Raw genomic sequence first — 21979 nt, forward strand, 5'->3', positions numbered from 1 at the left:
ATAATGCTACCGCCGTACTAAGCAAAATAATATGCATAAAGGCTAAACATCACATGCAATAAATATAAGTGATATGATATGGCCATCATCATCCTGTGCCTTTGATCTCCATCTCCAAAGCACCGTCATGATCACCATCGTCACCGGCTTGACACCTTGATCTCCATCGAAGCATTGTTGTCGTCTCGCCAACTATTGCTTCTACGACTATCACTACCGCTTAGTGACAAATAAAAGCAATTACATGGTGATTGAATTTCATATAGTAAAGCGACAACCATAAGGGCATGTACAATGCATAGCCTCAAGGTGATGCCTCGCATACCATGTAGGATCGGATATGACATAAAGTAGGTTCAGATAGGGAAGCGGGATCCTCTTCAGGAGGCGGGTTCTTGAAGAGAAAAAGTGAGGTCCGGTGACAAAAGCTGAAAAGGTTGGAGTGAAAAGTAGAGATGCATGTGTACTAGAGTATTTATTTTATATTTCTTAATGAGGTCCACTAGTGATAGCTTGCATTGGAGAGAGAAAATTAATATAGATGCCTCAAATTACTTTTTGTCATGGGGCATATATATCCATATGCCACCATTGTACATGCCCTAAGGCTCCTGCCAGTTGCCGATAACTTTTATGAAACATGATCATCTCATACAACAATTTATATATCACCACGTCTTTATCAGTTGCAAAAACAAGTTAAACATCCTCTACTTTGTTGTTGCATGTTTTATGTGGCCGCTACGGGCTTAGTAAGACCGGGCGTAGTCACACTCGATTCAACTAAAGTTGGAGAAACAGACACCCACTGGCCACCTGTGTGCGAAGCACGGCGGTAGAACCAGTCTCATGAACGCGGTCATGTAATGTCGGTCTGGGCCGCTTCATCCAACAATACCGCCGAATCAAAGTATGCATGCTGGTAAGCAGTATGACTATTATCGCCCACAACTCTTTGTGTTCTACTCGTGCATATAATATCTACGCATAGACCTGGCTCGGATGCCACTGTTGGGGAACGTGGTATTTCCAAAATTTTGCCTACGATCACGCAAGATCTATTTAGGAGAAGCATATCAACGAGCGGGGAGAGTGTGTCCACGTACCCTCGTAGATCAAAATCGGAAGCTTTTAGTAATGCGGTTGATGTAGTCGGACGTCTTCGCGATCCAACCGATCAAGTACCGAACCACGGCACGTCCGCGATCGAACTCTTGATCCAGCTAAGGCCGAGGGAGAGTTTCGTCACCATAACAGCGTGGTGACGGTGATGATGAAGTTACCGCCGCAGGGCTTCGCCTAAGCACTACGACGATATGACCGAGGTGTAAAACTGTGGAGGGGGGCACCGCACACGGCTAAAGATCAACTTGTGTGTCTATGGGGTGCCCCACTCTCCCGTATATAAAGGATGGGAGAATGAGGTCAGCCGGCCACAAGGGGCGCGCCAACGGGTGAGGAATCCTACTCCTAGTGGGAGTAGGTTTCCCCCTTTCCTAGTCCAACTAGGCGGAGAAGGAAGAAGAGGGAGAAGGAGAGGGACAGAGGGGCCGGGCCCCCCTCCCCTTGTCCTACTAGGACTCCCCTTTGGGGGGACACCTCCTGGCCGCAGCCCTCTCTCTCCCCTAAGGCCCACTAAGGCCCATAACTTCCCGGGGGGGTCCGGTAACCCCCCGGCACTCCGGTTTTATCCTAAACACTCCGGAACACTTCCGGTGTCCTAACAACATGGTCCAATATATCAATCTTTATGCCTCGACCATTTCGAGACTCCTCGTCATGTCTGTGATCTAATCCGGGACTCCGACCTACCTTCGGTACATCAGAACACATAAACTCATAATACTGATCGTCCTTGAACGTTAAGCGTGCGGACCCTACGGGTTCGACAACTATGTAGACATGACCGAGACTCACCTCCCGTCAATAACCAATAGCGGAACCTGGATGCTCATATTGGCTCTCACATATTCTATGAAGATCTTTATCGGTCAAATCGCATAACAACATACGTTGTTCCCTTTGTCATCGGTATGTTACTTGCCCGAGATTCGATCGTCGGTATCATCATACCTAGTTCAATCTCATTACCGGCAAGTCTCTTTACTCGTTCCATAATGCATCATCCTGCAACTTACTCATTAGTCACATTGCATGCAAGGCTTATAGTGATGTGCATTATCGAGAGGCCCCAAAGATACTTCTCCGACAATCGGAGTGACAAATCCTAATCTCGATCTATGCCAACTCAACAAACACCACCGGAGACACCTGTAGAGTATCTATCTATACCTACCTATACTAATTCTAGACTTCCAAAAAATTCCCACGTTAATCAGAAAATAGGAACAGTTAATCTGGTGGGGCCAAGTTATAACGGTTCAGATTATCCGATATGATATCCTATTTTATAAGTTAGTTCTATTCTACAAAAAGAATTATTTACCTTTTTTGCGGTTCAAAAAGAAATATTTACTTGAAAGGTCCACGTACGCTTCTCAAATTTGTGACAAAAAGAGATGGAATCCTAACTGCATCTCCATGTGATACTCCACAAATCCCTCCTAACTGCCATCTCATTACCATATATTCCATGGATCCCTCCTTCCTATTCTCTCTCTCTCCTTCAGAAGGAAAGGATCGATCCTTCCTAACAAATACTCATCCCTGCACGATCTCCTATTCTCTCTCTCTCCTTCAGAAGGAAAGGATCGAGCCTTCCTAAAAAATACCCATCCCTGCACAATCCGAGTTACGACTCCATGGCATGGTCGTCAGACCGATCGACCAAAATACCCATCCCTGCACAATCCGAGTTACGACTCCATGGCATGGTCAGATCGGTCGACCGTGGCTGCGGCCACGCCGCCTATGTCCACATGCGAGGCTGCGAAATCAAAAGATTTGGCGAAGAAGAACGGAGGTCACAGGGGACGGAGGCAGCGCCGCAGCAGCATCTGCGATCTTCCTATTAATCTCTGCACAATCTAAGTTACAACTCCATGGCATGGTGGACTGATCGACCGAGGCTGCCGCCGCACCGCCTAAGTTCCCATGCGCGGCTGGGAGGTCAAAATATTTGGTGAAGAAGAACAGAGGTCAGAGGAGATAGATGGAGGCAGCGACATCTGCGATCTGCAGAGGGCAGTGGCAATGGAGGAACCGTGGAAAAGTGAGAGTGGAGAGAAGGAACACTCTGCCCTCGAAGAGTAATTGCTGTCCAGATCGATCCAGATTGCACTATTAGTCACAGGTCGTCACCTGGTGTAGATCGGCAGAAGTTGCTGCCCCTAGAGAACTACAAACATACTGGTAAATCTGGTATAGATGTGTGTTATATATAGGAACGATTTTTTATAATCATATTTGCCGGTTGGTAGTAAACTGTTGAAATCTACATGGTTGATATGTGTGGTTAGTGTGTTCTTTCAAGCAGAGAAACACCATATAGGTTGGAAGAAGAAATTAGAAACCCAGTTTTACACATGCAGTAAGCTATCTATAATGTTCATTGTACAGTACTGGTAGTTCTAGGCTGCTAGCTAGGAAAGCGAGGATGATATCAATTCATCTACGGCCTGCACTCTGGGGTCGGCCTCATGGCCTCCTCTAGGCGCAGACGAGCAATCTGCAGAGTGGTCTTCTGCCAATGCGGCGGTCAAACCGACGTACATGCACATCAATCTACAACTGCATATTTTGTTTAGTGTTTCTGAAAGGTAAAACTTCTCTATGTTTGACCAACTTTGAGGGGAAATTTAACTATGTGCATACAATGGCTATTACCAGGGACAATCCTCTATCAAATCCATGGTCTACCTAACCTAATCTCTTTGACTTCCATTTTATGACAAAGCTGCGATCTAACAACGGTGATGGTTCATGCAGGGTAGGGTTAGGTGAACCGATGGTGTTCTAAAGTAGTGATGCTGCTGTCGTATGTGGTGCATTTACGATTCGAGAACCTATAAGAGGACTGGTGGCACAACATTTAAATCTCTGAAGGCGTCGAGTTTGTCTTCAGTTGTCCATCACCACATGTAAGTAACATATTTGTAAATTCCTTGAATATCCTCCTTGATTTTTCCTTAGCACTAACTCCACATATCTATTCTCTTTTTATAAGAACATGCTCTATGGGCATGGTCGACTGAACATGGTTGTCGCCGCACCACCTATGTCTCCACATGCGAGGCTATGAAGTCAAGATTAATTGTTCTACTCATCTGCCCTGAGCTTCAAAGTTCAACTAATGCTTCTTATATTAAAAGAAAGCCAATAATATCCATACTGTACCTAATCACTTTGACTTCCATGTCCTGACAATGCTGCAATCTAAAGATGGTGATGGTTCCTGAAGGTATGGTAAGGTGTACACCATGTAAACGGGATATGCTTGCATGGTGAATTTGTTTGTTTTAGTGTGTAGACGATTCCCAGGTGGTGGTTGGTACAACATACTGCAGCTTTATAAGAACTAGGACATGTTGTCGTTCCCAAGTCCTAACGGCGACCCGAGCGTCTTCGGCCATGCCAAGTTGGCCGGGTCATGTTTCCCATGTCTCTCAGGCCATGGTGGCAGCTAACCACCTGTGTCCAGTGGTGCAGCAGAAAGACCTTCAGAGACAATGCATGCAGATCAAAGGGGGGAAACAGGAGTGCAGGACAGCGGAAATTGCAAGAATGTCGTACATGAAGGAAAGAGGGACACCGGACAAAGCAGAGCTGACGGAGTGATAGATACTTACACCGGTGCTCTGGAGACTGGATCTTATCATGACCTCGAGAAGAAATAATTAGTTTTTAAACCCAGTTTAGTTGCTGCTAGGTGGATGTCTTTAATGTATTCTAATTATTATAAGCAAGCAACAATGACATGATGCTCTACGATTCTTGGTATAGATACATATAAATTACTATAGTATGTTAAAAGGTGTGTTATACAGAATTTAGATGTATAGTATGTTTTGTTTAGAAAAACCATCAACGCATTTTTCACTGATATATGTATGTACTATATAGTTTTCAGACAAAATTCCTTAAAATATGCGAATATTTGGGGAACTGAAAACTATAGTTTCAATCACTTATTTTGTTTTGTAAGTAGAAATAATAATTAGATATAAAATAGCATTCATACAGTTTGAAATTGCTTTGATCTAGGATACATGCAAGGAATGAGAAGTGGTCAATTGATCCTTTCGTCTTGATGACATTAGTTGCTAACCTAACCATGTTCACTCTCTATATAAAACAGTAGTATAATGTATGTAAATAGATGGTATATAGTGAACAAAAGGCTCGACTTCATCATGTTGACGGGAAAAAAGAAACAGTAATGTGTACATCTTAATATCTAGCCCCATATTAAGTCGGTGGCTTTTTTTGGTGAGGGTATCTGATGGTGGTTTTCTGCAACCTTTTTTAAAATGGTGCATATGGTAGAAAGTACAGGTGATGCCCCACAAAGGAACAGTTGCCACCAGTACAAAAGAATTAGATTATGATCTATGAAAAAAACACAAGTTTACATATGTCTTGGGAGTTGTATCAATGTTCCTTACATGAGAGATTATTTACTCAGATAAAAAAAGAACAGTAGTGTTTTTGGAGGAAACAAGTATGCTGAAATAAATATCTGAATTCCTTTTTCATAATCAAAAGGTTGTTTGACTGGGTGATATTGCTTAGAAAGCTACTTTACGGTGTCACACATGGAGAGGAGGACGATTGGAAAATTTCTTCCAAATAATTATGAAGTCATGCATAGTTATAGATTACCTTTTTTGTATGTCTTACGTGAATTCACACTTTGAAGGAAGTTTTTCATTTCTACATATAAACAGATGCGATTTATACTGCAGGGAAAAGCCTAGATGTAATGAAGTATGCAGATAAAAATGACTGCAAATTAAAATGTGCACAATGATGTACTTGAAACATAAATACAGTAAAAAAACTTAAAGTTATGGGAAATTAGAAATAAAAATCGTTAGAAATTATGTTAATAAAAATTTTAATATGAAAATATAGTGTTGTAAGCAAATCACTATGGGAAAAAGGCAAATTTTTGAAGCATGCAAGAGTAAAATAACAAAAATGAACCCATATCATAGCAGTTCATCAATATTCTATAGACTAGCCCGTGCAAATGCACGGGTTGGCGACTAGTATTCATAATCACCCAGTTACGTTGTGACATTTTATAGCGCACTAAGTGTTCCTCCGGTATTCAGGAGTTGTATAATCTCATAGTCATAGGAACATGTATAAGTCATGAAGAAAGCAATAGCAAGAAACTAAACGATCATAGTGCTAAGCTAACGGATGGGTCTTGTGAATCACATCATTCTCTAATGATGTGATCCGGTTCATCAAATGACAACTCATGTCTATGGCTAGTTAACTTAACCATCTTTGATTAACGAGCTAGTCAAGTACAGGCATACTAGTGACACTCTGTTTTGTCTATGTATTCACACATGTACAAGGTTTCTGGTTAATACAATTCTAGCATGAATAATAAACATTTATCATGATATAAGGAAATATAAATAACAACTTTATTATTGCCTCTAGGGCATATTTCCTTCACATGGAAGTTTGACGCATTGGCAAATTCAAGCTGGTGGAGAATATTCGCCAAGGTGGAGTTTGTTAGAGTTATGTCAAATATTGTGTACAAGGTAGGTTACAGTTGGACTATGAGTTGTATTGTGTTTAGATAGGATATGGAGTCGTGTCCAAGTAGGACACTTGTATCCTAGGTCTCTCATATATAGCGGGGCTAGACACACGATGTAACCTATGCCAACATAATAGCACAGGAACGCAGGGGAAGCCGGCGTCATGTACCGGCGTCCAGGGCGACCTGGTGCGGTATTGTGGCGGTGTCACAGGGAGGAGCGCCCATAGGCAAGCGCCGGGGATGTAGCCATATCGGTGAACCTCGTTAACAAATCTCGGTGTCGTGGTTGCGTGATTGCTTGGTCCTCGGATGATCGACGGAGTGCCTCGGATTTATTCTAACAATATTTTCTCTGTAACTTGGTTATCTCTTTTTAACTGGACAAAATTTGCTGCCCTTAGTGTTTTACTTAACAATGCCCCCCCCCCCCCAGTTAATCATTTATACTGGATTACGCGTACAATAATGTGAACTTGTGTAATATGTAATTAGTGGGGATCGAAATGTACAATAATCATTTATACTGAATAAGAACAGGAAGAGGAAGGGTAAGGCCCCACTAGTTGAAACTTAGGTAATGAGAAGTTGTCGACTAAAATAGTTGACCAATGGGTTTAAGAAAAACATTAGTGCAGATAGGAACTACCTGTCTTGTACTGCATTACCACTGCCTATACCTGCAAAAGTAGTTAAAAACGTTAACACTACTTTTTGCAAGGTCAACACCAAGGACACCTCAGAGGAGCTGCTGTTGAACAAAAGAAAGAGAAAAGCAAGAGCACAAGCATAGCAAAGGAGGCTTCCAAGAGCTCTAGCTGCCAAGGAAGGCTCCAAGGCTACCAAAAGCTTGGTTGGGTAGATGGAATATTAGCTTGCTTGTAAAGAATCTCAGTTTATTCTTGTGTCCCAGACCTGTTGTCGTGGAATTGTCACGGCAGATGTCCTCATGAAAGGACTTAGCCGCGAGGCCAACACATCTATGTGGTAGCTTGAAGGGGTTGAGCGGAATCGAGAGATGCAACACACAAGACGAGGATTTAGACAGCTTCGGGCCCCGGGAAACATCGTCCGGTAATAACCCTACATGCTGTTTGAGGCTAGGTCTCATTATAATCACGAGAGAGTCGCCGTAAACCGGCTCCCCTCTAGTTGTGTCTAGCCCTAGAGATTGTTTCTTGTTGATTGTCCCTTCTCCCTCTTTGGGGAGCCCTGCCCCTCCTTATATATGTTGAAGGGGCGGTTTACATGTGGAGTCCTATTAGGATTAGGACTAGTCTATCTCTAATACAAACCGGATACAAGTCCTGGTCCTAACTCCTTGTAAGGTAGATATTCCTCATGCCTTTCCTCTTAAACCGGCCCATCATAGTATGAACCGGCCTTCATGAACCGCCCGTTGGGCCACCGGGTCTTATCGCTCCTCTGACCCGCCTGCCGGATTACCAATGAATCGTAAACCGCCAGGTCCAAACGGGTCGCCAGTGAATCATCAAGTCTTAGCCGGGTCTCAAGTAAACCGCCAAGTCCGGACGGATTATACTTCCGGACGGTTTACGCCGCGGGGTATATCCCCGACACCTGTGTAACTGTTTGTGGGTTGAAACTAGTTGTGATTTCAAGGTTTATGATTCTCAGTGTGTTAGTACTCGGGGTTGATTTTGAAATATACAAGTGTTCTATGAGTAGATTGGAGAGTTTTGGTTGGCAGTTCATGGCACAACTTATCTCAGTATGGCAAGAGAATGGATCATCCTAAATTGGAACATTAGAGGGATCAATGATGCCGAAAAATGGCCTGCCATTCATAATAAAATTGAGGAATCACAGTGTACAATTCTATGTTTAGAGAAAACAAAGAGAGATTCATTTGATAGTTCATATATCATGATATTTTTCTCCCAGAAAGCTAAATAAATTTGAAATACTACCTGTTGTGGGCACAGAAGGAGGGCTATTAATAGCATGGAATGAACAGATACTTAAAGGACATGTCTTTCACACCAATGAATATGATCTTTCAATTTAGTTCACTTCATCACACACTGGGAAAATGGATTCTATACAACGTTTATGGACCATGCCAGCAACCGGATAGAATCAACTTCATTTACTGGTTAGTAATTTTAGATGCTGGACAATACTAATTGATGGTGATTGGGGATTTTCATTATATTAGATACCCACATGGTGGTAATCTTACAGGCATTATGGAGTTTAATGAAGCTATCAATAAATAGACTCTGATGGAAATCCCACTTAAAGGAAGGAAGTTTACATGGAGTAACATGCAGGATGCTCCCCTACTTGAAAAGTTAGATTGGAGTATGTCGGTGTCAAAACCGGCGGATCTCTGGTAGGGAGTCCCGAACTGTGCCTCTAGGCCGGATGGTAACAGGAGGCAAGGGACACGAAGTTTTACCCAGGTTCGGGCCCTCTTGATGGAGGTAAAACCCTACGTCCTACTTGATTGATATTGATGATATGGGTGTTATAAGAGTAGATCTACCACGAGATCAGAGAGGCTAAACCCTAGAAGCTAGCCTATGGTATGATTGTATGTTGTGATTGTTGTCCTACGGACTAAAACCCTTCGGTTTATATAGACACCGGAGAGGGTTAGGGTTACACAAGGTCGGTTACAAAGGAGGAGATATCCATATACGTATTGCCTAGCTTGCCTTCCACGCCAAGTAGAGTCCCATACGGACACGAGACGAAGTCTTCAATCTTGTATCTTCATAGTCTAACAGTCAGGCCAATGGATATAGTCCGGCTGTCCGGAGACCCCCTAATCCAGGACTCCATAGTAGCCCCTGAACTAGGCTTCAATGACAATGAGTCCGGCGCGCAGTTTTCTTCGGCATTGCAAGGTGGGTTCCTTCTCCGAATACATCACAGAAGAATTTGAATACGAGGATAGTGTCCGACCCTGCAAAATAAGTTTCACATTTCACCGTAGAGAGAATAATGTCTTCGCAGATCTAATCCGCTAGCTTGTTTTGGTAACATGACATCATGTCATGGCCCGGTGATTATTCGAACCGTTTCATTTAACCAGCCCCGCACATAACGCGAGGCAGTTTTTCGACACGTCTTGTCAAAGCAGAGATCGTGTCCCCTTATTACGGGATTCTCATCAATACAGGCGTGGGTAACCCAACCGCGCCATCAATTGCGGCGCTTGGGGGATAAGCGAGTTTTACCAGGCAAGTGGGGACGATCAATTTTGTCCGCCCATATAAAGGGATAAGGATTCACCTTTCTATCCATGCCTTCTTCCTCCTTTGCTCATCCGCTCCCGCACACTCAAGCTCTAGCGCCCAAGCTATCACTTCCATCTCAACCTTCTCCAACCATGTCTGGAGCGGGAGGCAAGTGGATGGTCTCCTCCATCACGAAGGGAGACGTCAAGAAACTGAGGAGAGCCGGATACCTGCACGACGACATCGCGCACCGGCTCCCAGATGAGGGACAGCTCATCCCCACTCTCGAGCCCCATGAGAGGGTGGTATTCATCACCCGTTTCCTCCGCGGACTAGGATTCCCTCTCCATCCCTTCGTCCGGGGGCTCATGTTTTATTATGGCCTGGATTTCCATGATCTGGCCCCAAACTTCATCCTCAACATCTCGGCGTTTATCGTCGTGTGCGAGGCCTTCCTCCGCATCAAGCCCCACTTCGGTTTATGGCTAAAGACCTTCAATGTCAAGCCAAAGGTATTGAGCGGCCGCCAGGCGGAGTGCGGAGGCGCCATGGTGGGCAAGATGCCCAACATCACATGGCTCGAGGGCACCTTCGTGGACACCATAAAGGGGTGGCAATCGGGGTGGTTCTATATCACCGAGTCGCGCGACCCCGCATGGGTAGCGGCCCCTGAATTCCGATCTGGCAACCCCATGCGTCTCACCTCTTGGAAAGAGAAGGGCCTATCCTGGGGTAATTCAAAAGAGCTGACCGGACTCCAGTCATGTATTCAGAACATGGTGGACTAGAAGCTCAAGCCTGTCAACATAGTCCAGGTTATGCTCGTTCGCCGAATACTCCCGTGCCAACAACGGGAGTTTACCTTGTGGGAGTTTAATCCGGCGCAGCACCGAACTCTGAATAGGCTTTTCGACATGACTCATGAAGATGCCTGGAGGGTGCTATTCAAGGGCGCCGCGGTCCCTCCCCCCATTACTGAGGATCGCGGATTCAGCGCGAAGCGCCACGCCAGTGCGGTAAGTTGTTTTACCTCTTACAGGATATTTGTTTTATATATATAGATTGGCTCTATGCGGGATCTAAACTCCCGTAATTTTGACAGGACTGGCAGAAGATGGCCGGACAGATCGACTGTCCGGCTCCCTTGCCCGAAGGCCCCGCAGACGCTCTTCTGACGAAGATGCTGACTCCGGCCCCTTATAAGGTGCTGGAGAAGACCAAGAAGGCCAAGGGAGCTCGAAAGAGTTCCCGACGCCAGGCGTCGTCGGACTCACCGTCCGATGACTCTGCGGCGCACTCTTCCCCCGAAGACGAGGAAAAGGAAGAAGAGGCTCCGCCGCCGACTGGGGGAGACAAGAAAAGGAAGGCCGCCCCAACTAGGGAGGCCGAAGGGTCCAAGAAGGGAAGGATGCTCCTTCCGGACAGCTCTACCGCCACCGTCGAAAGAGAAGACGAGTGGTTGCTCAGGGGCAAGCCCCAGGGGAGATCGTAAGTGTTTGGATACCAAAGTAACCCATAGGATTCCTTTGTCGCATTGCTTTCCCTAACATTGAACTCAATTGTACAGGCCGCCCCGAGCCAATATCGATGTATCCTCGGACGGCTCCCTGGGCTCGTCAGACATGGATAGCGATCCGGTCCCGACCGCCACCTCCCCTCATCCGGCCGACGACACCGAGGTGCTGTCTCAAGAGGCACCGGATCGAGGGGGGACAGTCCCAGAGGCGCCTCAAGGTGACCTTCCGGACTCCGGGAGCTGAGGGGACGGGGTCCCCGAGAGCTCCGAGTTCGGCCCTCGGCTGAACACCGTGCCGGACCCTCCAACGGATCTGAGCTCGGGCAGGCGGTCCCCTTCTAAGGAGGGTGAGATGCCTGTGCCGGTGACCTCTGCCCACCCAGAGGTGCCGGACACTATGTTGGAAGCGCTTCGCAGCGCTTCCATCGAGGAGGAGCACCACACTATAATGAGTGTGGTGATCCAGAAGGTTCAGTCCGCCAAGAGCGGATTGACTGAAGCCTGTACTAGCCTTCTAACAGGCTTCGAGGTAAGTGTTTTAAAATGTAGTAGAAGTGTTACCGCATAGACAGTAGCCCCTGATGCTTTGTTCGGTGTTCACAAAGAAAAGCCGAACAGAGGATCAAATAATATCACAGGAGTCTAATATAAGTATGTCAATATGCATGTGCAGGCTTCGCTGCTAGCGTCCGCCGCACTAACTGCGGAGGTCGCCGTACTGAAGGAGGCCCTCGAGGGGTCCCGGAAGGAGCTCGGCCTTGCTAAGAGGCAGCTCAAGGAGAACAAGGGTAAGTAATACCCCGTCTGTAGATGAGAAAAAGGACGCGATTGCTAAATGATAGGATCATTGTATGTTTGCCAGGGGCCACAACTGAGGTGGCGACCCTGAAGCAAGTGTTGTCCCAGGCCGAAGAAAAGGTGGCCCAGGAGCGCACCGAGCGAGAGAGGCATGAGGCTCGGGTGGGCGAGGTGCAGCAAGAGCTCCAGGCTCTCGTGACAAAGCACGAGGCGTTGGAGCTTGACTTGAAGACGAGAGAGTCTGAGCTTGCCGCGGCCCGTGAGAGCGTGAAGAGTGCCAAGGACGAGGCCCAGAAGGCCCTTCAGGAGATTGACGCGATGAAGAAGATAGCGGCGGGTAAGGCTTTCTATATGCAAAGCAAGCATGCAACGGTGAATTACCGATTACTTACCTGAATCCGGAGATCTTCAGGAGCATTCGCAGATTTGCCCCGCAGTGTGTCCGATGCCGCACAATTCTACCAGGCCGAGGACGGAAGCTCGACGGAGAAGCTGTTCTGGTCTCAGTATGCTGAGGCCGAACATACGCTGCCAATGAGCGACCAGCTAAAGCAGATGGCCGAGCTACATAAGGCGGCCGATCAGGCCATGAAGGGCTTCATAGTCCGGTTGTGGCCTGGCGACGCCCTTCCGAACAGCTTCTTCGGCCTGGTGAGGCGGCTTGTGGATGCCTGTCCACGGCTGGAGGTCGTCAAGCGATCCGTCTACATTGAAGGTGCACGCCGGGCCTTTGCCCGTGTAAAAACACAGTGGGTCAAGCTAGATGACGTGAAGCTGATCAAGGAGGGGCCGTCGGAGGGCAAGGAGCACCGCCACCCCGAGATGTACTACGAGGGTGTTCTGCCGGGCGCCCGTCTTATCGTGGATGAGTGTTCGCAAAATGTAATATTTGAATGAGACTTGCTCGTTCTGTCCTGTGTGTATGAAAACTTGTATCGTATTCGCTATGCAACGCTTGTGTGAATTTAAAATATTACCTTTTGTTTGGTTGTTTATCCAATCTGAGAGATGGCTAGTCCTCGGCTTCTGCCCCCATGCCATGAGTGCCGGGGTGTTCGGGATAAACCTGAGCATTCTTATTCCCATGATTGGGTCCTTCGAGGGAGGTGCTCAGCACAACAAACATGGCAACCGGACTAATGATGCTTTATCACTCTCACTTAGCCATAGAATTCTATAATTTTAAATTTCGGCGAAGCCCCTGGTATTCGGAAGACCGAACTCGGGGCGCGATACAAGCCTATAAGCCGGACGGAGCCGGACCCTCGCCCTAAGCGACATAAGTCTTTAGGGACTCGAAAAACCTCGCCGAACAACGACCAGTCTCTCGCCTTATCATGACAGTCAGTTTTAGCTTTCTCTACTGAGGTGCTCGACCCGGCAAAACCGGGGCACAATCGCAGTAGTTCTCCTAGCGCTACCTTAGCCGATAGAGCGGAACGTAAGGTACCAAAACATAGGAGCCGAGCAAACCCAACATTTGACCAAAGACATGATTCGGAGCTGATGCATATAATGCTATAAGTTCGGGGTGCCGCACTTGTGGAAGTGTTTGGACTTTTCACACCATATTGTGGGTACGTAAGCCCCTGGTGCATTGGCCATACCAAAGTGTACTGTTGCTAGGCGTTATTAATGAACACATAGATATGTATATATATAACAAAAATGCGATAATAGTCGTAATGTCATGTATTGTATATTGAAAAAATTGCATTAAAGCAGAGTGATACAGATAGTATAATAAGCAAAAGAGTAGGACTATGTCCCTTCCAAGGGCAAGCTGAGGAATTATATCCACCTTGGAATTCCGTAGTTGTCAACCTCCTTGGTTGATGTATCATGTGTTCGGCAATAGTGTTGTCGGGAAGTGTTTCCAGAGATTGATGTCCTGAAAGAAGAAGAAAAATAACCAAACGGGAAGCCCCTGGTGCGGTTTAGGCCGCGTTTTGGGGCGTGCCGTAATTGTGCCTCCCCCTCCCCATCTGTGCCCATGGTATTTTTAATGCGTAATTATGTACGGGCGGCACGAACAACGCCATTGGGCTGGGATTGGGGTGGCCGCCGTATTGCTACGCGAGCTCAGATTGTGCCAGGCGGTTTGTTTGCCGATTGCCCCGAGCGCGCTTGAAGGTGTCCGGGCTTTGAAACGCCGAACCGGTAGATTGCCTTGAGAGACTGCTTTGCGCTTCTGCCGCGAGGGCCGCGGTGTGCTCCTCTGTTTGAAGAGAGCGCTCTGTGTTTCCATTGACTGTAATAACTCCACGAGGTCCTAGCATCTTCAGCTTGAGGTATGCATAATGTGGTACCGCATTGAATCTAGCAAATGTGGTTCGTCCGAGCAGTGCGTGATAACCACTACGGAACGGGACTATATCGAAGATTAACTCTTCGCTTCGGAAGTTATCCGGGGATCCGAAGACCACTTCCAGTGTAATTGAGCCTGTGCAGTGGGCCTCTATGCCTGGAATGACGCCTTTCAAGGTCGTTTTTGTGGGTTTTATCCTTGAGGGATCTATACCCATTTTGCGCACTGTGTCCTGATAAAGCAGTTTCAGGCTGCTGCCGCCGTCCATAAGGACTCGAGTGAGGTGAAATCCTTCAATGATTGGGTCTAGGACCAGTGCGACGAATCCGCCATGACGGATACTAGTGGGGTGGAAGCTGCGATCGAAGGTGATCGGACAGGAGGACCAAGGGTTGAACTTTGGGGTGACTGGCTCCAACGCATATACGTCCCTGAGCGCACGCTTCCGCTACCTCTTGGGGATGTGGGTTGCGTATATCATGTTCACCGTCCGCACTTTCTGGGGAAACCTCTTCTGTCCTCCAGTGTGCGGCTGCCGGGGTTATTCCTCGTCATCGCTATGCGGCCCCTGGTCCTTGTTTTCGGCAATTAACTTTCCGGCCTGCTTGAACACCCAACAATTCCTGTTGGTGTGATTGGCTGGCTTGTCTGGGGTGTCGTGTATTTGACACGAGCAATCGAGTATACGGTCCAAGCTGGACGGACCCGGCGTACTTTGTTTGAATGGCTTTTTCCACTGACCGGGTTTAGAGCCTTTGAATCCGGCATTGACTGTCGTATCCTCAGTACTTTCGCCGATAATGCGGCGCTTATGCTTGTTGCGACGTGACCTGCTATTGCCGTCCTTGGTATCTGGAGTACCATGGTTCTTTGATATGTTATTACTGCGAGCCAACCAGCTTTCTTCTCCCGCACAAAAGCGGGTCATGAGCGTCGTGAGGGCTGCCATAGATTTCGGCTTTTCTTGACCAAGGTGTCGAGCTAGCCACTCGTCTCGGATGTTGTGCTTGAAAGCCGCTAAGGCCTCCGCATCCGGACAGTCGACGATTAGTCCAGAATTGCCTAGCCGACTCTTCTGGCTACTGAATTATGTGGCTCAAGTCATCGGCATCTGGTGGTCGCACATAAGTGCCATGAAAGTTATCGAGGAATGCGACTTCCAGATCTTCTCAACAGCTAATGGAGTCCGCTGGCAAGCTATTAAGCCAGTGTCGCGCTGGTCCTTTGAGTTTTAGTGGGAGGTACTTGATGGCGGGTAAGTCATCACCGTGGGCCATGTGGATGTGTAGGAGGAAGTCCTCAATCCATACCGCGGGGTCTGTAGTTCCTTCGTATGACTCAATGTTTACAGGTTTGAAATCTTCTGGGAATTGATGTTCCATCACTTCATCTGTGAAGCATAAGGGGTGTGTGGCGCCTCTATATTGGGCTATATCGCGACGCGGCTCGGATGGGTCCTGCCCACTGTGTTCGGCCCGACCAGATTTGCTTTTACTGTATCCGGCGTGACATTTATCGTCTCGTAGAGTGGTCCGCCCTCGTCATCCTTAGATCGATCTTGAATGCTTTGCTTTGTCCTCCAATATGTCTCGCAGGTCTGGCGTATCTCCACATGCCTTTTTATTTGAATGGCGTTGGGGTGGAGGCTGAGCTTTTGGCCAGAATGCCTCTCTATCGCGGCCACGAGGTGGCCGATCAGCCGTTTCATACGCTTCTTCCTCCAGTCGGGGAAGTAACCTGCGCCTTGGATAGCTCTTGGAGGGACGCTCGAGTTTATATTGCTCGGCCGTGAGGACTTCAGTCCATTTGTCAGCTAGCAGATCTTGATCAGTTTGAAGCTGCTGCTGCTTTTTCTTTAGGCTATTTGTCGTGGCCATAAGCCTGCGCTTAAAGCGCTCTTGTTCGACGGGATCCTCTGGTACGGTGAATTCATCGTCGCCGAGGCTTGCCTCGTCTTCGTAGGGGGCATGTAATTGTCATTCTCCTCCTCTCCGTTGGCCGCTCTCTCAAGAGAGCTGGCTCCTTCATCCTCCTGCTCTAAATCTTGCTAGAGGGGTTGTTGTTGTCTTCGGCGCTATCCAGAGTGTTATTATCTCCTGCGCCGGTATCACCACTTTTGCTTTGGCGGGACTTAGAGCAGAGCCGCTGACATCGGCGCTTGGGTTGCTTCTTGGAGGGGTCATCCTCCTCTATCTCGTCGTCGTTGCCTTCATTGGGTGTATCCACCATGTATATGTCATACGACGAGGTGGCTTTCCAGTGCCCTATAGGTGCTGGTTCATGTTCGCCTCCTACATCGTCGTCCATACCGTCGATGTCTTCGGAGTCGAAGTCAAGCATGTCGGTCAAATCATCGACAGTGGCTACAAAGTGGGTGGTGGGTGGGCGTCAAATTTCTTCATCGTCCGCATCCCAGTCCTGTTGGCCATAATCTGGCCAGGGCTCTCCTGACAAAGAGAGAGCTTAGTGAATTCAGAATATCGCCGAAGGGCGAGTGCTGAAAGATATCTGCAGCGGTGAATTCCATGATCGGCGTCCACTCGGATTCGATTGGCATGGGCACAGATGGTTCGGGGTCCGGAAGAGAGTCCGGCACCTTGGAGTCACGGGCTGCGCACAGGATTATGCTGGTGTTCGGCTCGATCGCCGTCGAGACTGCAGCCCCTGAGGCGGTGTCTAGCCACCCGTCCTCAATTGGCGTAGTTGGCTCCGAGCTAAGGGTCGGAGCTGGTGTGGGCGCGGCCTCTGGAGTACCGTCCGATGGAAGAGCTAGGTCATACCCATCGAGACAGTGCGGCGCGCCCGGCTGTGGCTCGAATCCGTCGAAGATCAAGTCCCCGCGGATGTCGGCCGTGTAGTTCAAACTTCCAAATCTGACCTGATGGCTAGGGGTGTAGCTTTCAATCTGCTCCAGATGGCCAAGCAAATTAGCCCGCACTGCAAAGCCGCCGAATACGAAGATTTGTCCGGGGAGAAAGGTCTCACCCTGGACGGCATCGCTATCGATGATAGTAGGAGCCATCAAGCCTAATGTTGACGACACGGAGGAACTCTCAATGAAAGCACCAATGTCGGTGTCAAAACCGGCGGATCTCGGGTAGGGGGTCCCGAACTGTGCGTCTAGGCTGGATGGTAACAAGAGGCAAGGGACACAAAGTTTTACCCAGGTTCGGGCCCTCTTATGGAGGTAAAACCCTACGTCCTGCTTGATTGATATTGATGATATGGGTGTTACAAGAGTAGATCTACCACGAGATCAAAGAGGCTAAACCCTAGAAGCTAGCCTATGGTATGATTGTATGTTGTGATTGTTGTCCTACGGACTAAAACCCTTCGGTTTATATAGACACCGGAGAGGGTTAGGGTTACACAGGGTCGGTTACAAAGGAGGAGATATCCAGATACGTATTGCCTAGCTTGCCTACCACGCCAAGTAGAGTCCCATCCGGACACGAGACGAAGTCTTCAATCTTGTATCTTCATAGTCTAACAGTCCGGCCAATGGAGATAGTCCGACTGTCCGGAGACCCCCTAATCTAGGACTCCCACAGTGTACAATGCTTGGACTCTCAGTTACCCAGCCATATTCACATACCCTCTAAATAGGACTACTTCGTACCATGTCCCTATCATGATCAAAATAGGGACTACCATACCTAATGACATATTTTCAGGTTTGAAAACCATTGGCTTCAACACTGTGATTTGAAGGATCTAGTGTCTAGAATTTGGACACAAGAAGTTCAGGAAACCGGCAGTGCTAAGATTATTGCAAACAAGCTGAAAAAACTGAGGAAAGGGATCAAACTATGGGCTAGAAATATATCAGATCTCAAGAAGATTATTGAGCACATAAACTTGATGATCTTTTCCTGTGACACTCTGGGGAAATTCATATCCTTAAGCACAGTTGAAATCAATGGTAGGGATGTAATCAAGAGACACCTGGAGAAGATCCTGGAACATGAAAAACTATATTGGAAACAGAGGGCTACCATCAGACTGATTAAGGTTGGTGAGGCTAATACCAAATATTTGCAGGCGAAAGCAACCATCATGTTCAGGGAGAACAACATTGCCATGCTTAAAGATGAAGATGTTCATGAGCACCATTAACACCATGCTAAAGCCTCTATCCTCTATAGAGCTTTTAATGAGAGGATGGGCACTGCCACTGCTACGCAAAGCCAATTGCACCTGCATCACCTTTTGTTGCCTCATGATGATCTGTCTGTACTGGAAGCACCATTTACCAAAGAAGCGATTGGTAAGGTGATCAAAGAGATGCCTGCTGATAAATCACCAGTGCCAGATGGTTTTAATGCAGCTTTCATCAAGCATTATTGGGACATCATTGCATACGATTTCCCTAGGCTGATTTAGGATTCTCACCAATGAACAGTCAACTTGCAGAGCATCAATTACTCTTTCATCACCTTCATACCCAAAACAGACCCATCTTCTACACATGTTGAATTTAGACCCATCTCCCTCCTTAATTGCACCCTGAAGATCATCACTAAATTGCTGGCTAACAGATTACAGAAAGTAATACTCAAGTTGATACACAGAAACCAATATGGATTCCTTAACAAAAGGTGCATCCAGGATTGTTTAGGATGGGCCTATGAATGCTACGAAGAAAAAAAAGTGATAGACTAATTATATAATTAATCAAGTTTAGAAATTCCTTTGAAACACAAGCTATCAAGTTTACTTCATATTGCGAATCTCTTTCCTGCTTCTTCTCTCATAGTCTGCCAAAGCGTCTCCTTAAAAGTCTGCCATCTCATCCTAGTCGTACCATGGCTTGGAGACGTTTTTCAAATTTATGAAACTGGCGGTGCCTCGGTGGGGTTATCTGGATGGTGAGCACCGCTCGGCCTATTCGAACGTTGCCGCCTTCTCTTTTGTACAGCTTCCCTTCGATTGGCTCCACCAGTTTGTACCCGAGCCAGTGGCAGGGAGGTTTAAAGGATGGGAGGGGGCGTCTCTAAAAAAATGGGTCTGTCGGGGAGCTCTAGCGGTGAAGAAGCCATAATTCTATAAATTCCACTAATTCGTGAGATCGGGACAGGGGATCACGACCGTTCCACCAGTAGACGATCTTTTCCGGTGACTTGTGCTTACCATTGTTCTTCTATGCTCCCCCCCCCCTTTGTTGGTCGCTCTGTGCTCGGGTGTCAGTGTGAATCATGTTCGACGGGGTGGAAGCTCGGGGACAGTGCCGAGTGTCCCTTGTGTTGCTGCCCTTTGGATAGAGTTGAAGCAGCAGCGAGTTGTACTCGAAGCCAAGTTGAACAGATGGGCAATTGTAACATTTATTTCGATTTGTGTAATATAGAGTACATTTATTTAAATCAACGGTAAACCATTATATAAATCAGAATTTTCTCAACAGCGACCATTGAAACAACGTTGTAGTCGCACACAAATTGTTGCAGCGTGTAGAGAGTACATTTTTCCGCTAAGCTAAGCAATAAAGAGGTTTGTGATGTTGAGCTCAAGGCCAAGGCCACCGGTGAGGTTATACCCCAAGGATATGCAGCTCAGTTCCTCATCCTTCTCCCCAAACATCTCCATTCGAATGGCGTAAGCACCCTGCATCATATGCACGAGTGAGCAACCGGGATGAATATATATATATATATTAATATTATAATTAATTTAGAAACGCGAAATTAATTAATCTTACATTTGGGTCGGTTGATGGCATGTCTAGCTGGTGAGTAACCTCGAAGTCAGCAGTTGCGGGGCAGGAGGTCAGTGTACAGATGTCTTCCGCTTCAGAGTGAACATGGAAGGACCCACACGTAATAGCACTAACCAGCTTCCCCTGAGTGATGGTTTTATCTGGTACACATGGAAGGAGATGGAAAGGCATTACTGTGTGCATGGTCTAACTAGCTAGCTAGCAACTAGTACGTTACGTACTAGCAAGGAAATAAATAAAAGCCCAGGAGAAAGGTGGTTTACTGGTGGAAGCGTAGATGGTGAAGAAGTTTGGCTCGCCGCCGATGACTAGATCCGGCACCATCTTTACGCCGCTCACCCTCACCGGGTAGTCCTTGCCCTTATCTGCAAAAACAACCAAACAAGTTTCAGACGAAAATGTCACCTCCGTGGATGAGAACCCAATCCCAAAGTACGTAACTGCAAAAGACCAGGCTACTCACCGCAGAATTCGAAGGCGGTGAGGGAGGATGCCAACGTGAGGAGGAGGAGGAGGGAGATGCACGCGGCGGAGGCAGCGAGGAGGCTCTGCTTGGTCGCCATGGTCGTGGATTGGACTTGGAGAGCTGAACAAGTCGTTTGGAGAGTTGTGCCTGCTGGGGTTTATTTATACTAATACATGTCGAGAGTCGGGGTTGCTCCAGCCGGGGGTGATATCAGATTGTTTTTTTCAGCCGTGCTCCCTCCCGTAATGATTACATGCACCTGTATTGAAATTATAAGGCAGGGGGAGACTCGGTGCTACATATGCGGCATGTCTTTATCTTTATCTTAGTTACCCAGCTAGCAAAATTACACGTGCGTTGCAATGGGAATACACTCTGAACATGTTGTCATGGCACTAAAATAAAATAAGGTAAAAGGATTTAAAGGGCGATGAGTTATGGAACCGAGGAAAGAAATTACTGCTTTTATTATTAGAAAAATAGTCAACAAACCCATGGATTTGCATACAATAGTTATTTAGATTCTATATTTTATCTCACATGCTTGTTAGTTAGGGAAACACAAAATATTGAAGTTTTTCTATAGATTAAAAATATTATAAAATTTGAATTCACCTATTAAATATTAGTATAAAATATGCAAAATTTGGTTTTATCTTCGATAAGAAGTACACATTGGATGCATAGTGATTATAGCGGAGAATTTTTCAAGTATGACAAAAAAAATATGGTACTATAATATTTGAAAGAGAAGTTCCAAATTCACCAATCTATAACACTGATGCGACCTCATGCTCAGCCGATTTGTTGAATACATATAACCTTTAGATGGTGACATCTTACGATATGGTATCCTTGCAACTGAACCTCTAGTAAAAGAATAGAACCAGATGCATTCACGATTACCTAGCTAATAATTTGAATGTGCCAAAACCAATTTACAGCCTAATTAAACCACTCCACTACAGCAGATTGCAGTGCCATCCATGTGTAAAACCAATCGGGAGAGAATTATTCACCTCGGGGACAGCACGGAAGTAGTGCACATCGCCGCCGATGATCTGGAATGGTGTCCCTTCCTTCCACAAGGGTTCATCCAACAACTTGCCACTCATCCAACACCCTCCCACGTCCTACCTCTCTTTCCCAAAGAAAGACCCCAGTAAAACGGAAAATACCCAACCGCTCCGCTGAGCCAAACCGGACAAGCCACCACCCGGAGAGCTGCGCCTGGGCGGACACCGTGGCGTCGATCTGTGGGCTTGTCCGAGCAGGAGGAGCATGGAG

General features: G+C 46.9%; 1 protein-coding gene across 1 annotated transcript; it reads right to left on the reverse strand.

Moving 5' to 3' along the window:
- Nucleotides 1-19862: 19862 nt before the first annotated feature.
- On the reverse strand, nucleotides 19863-20809 carry LOC119273583 (MD-2-related lipid-recognition protein ROSY1-like). Its single transcript, XM_037554697.1, has 4 exons — nucleotides 20690-20809; nucleotides 20490-20591; nucleotides 20209-20366; nucleotides 19863-20114 (listed from the first exon to the last, which is right to left on the reverse strand). Exons 1-4 carry the CDS (start codon nucleotides 20787-20789, stop codon nucleotides 19986-19988), a joined length of 489 nt encoding a protein of 162 aa, XP_037410594.1. The 5' UTR covers nucleotides 20790-20809; the 3' UTR covers nucleotides 19863-19985.
- Nucleotides 20810-21979: the final 1170 nt, after the last annotated feature.

The sequence above is a fragment of the Triticum dicoccoides genome, chromosome 3A (assembly GCF_002162155.2).
Source record: "Triticum dicoccoides isolate Atlit2015 ecotype Zavitan chromosome 3A, WEW_v2.0, whole genome shotgun sequence".
NCBI classification, from domain to species: Eukaryota; Viridiplantae; Streptophyta; class Magnoliopsida; order Poales; family Poaceae; genus Triticum; species Triticum dicoccoides.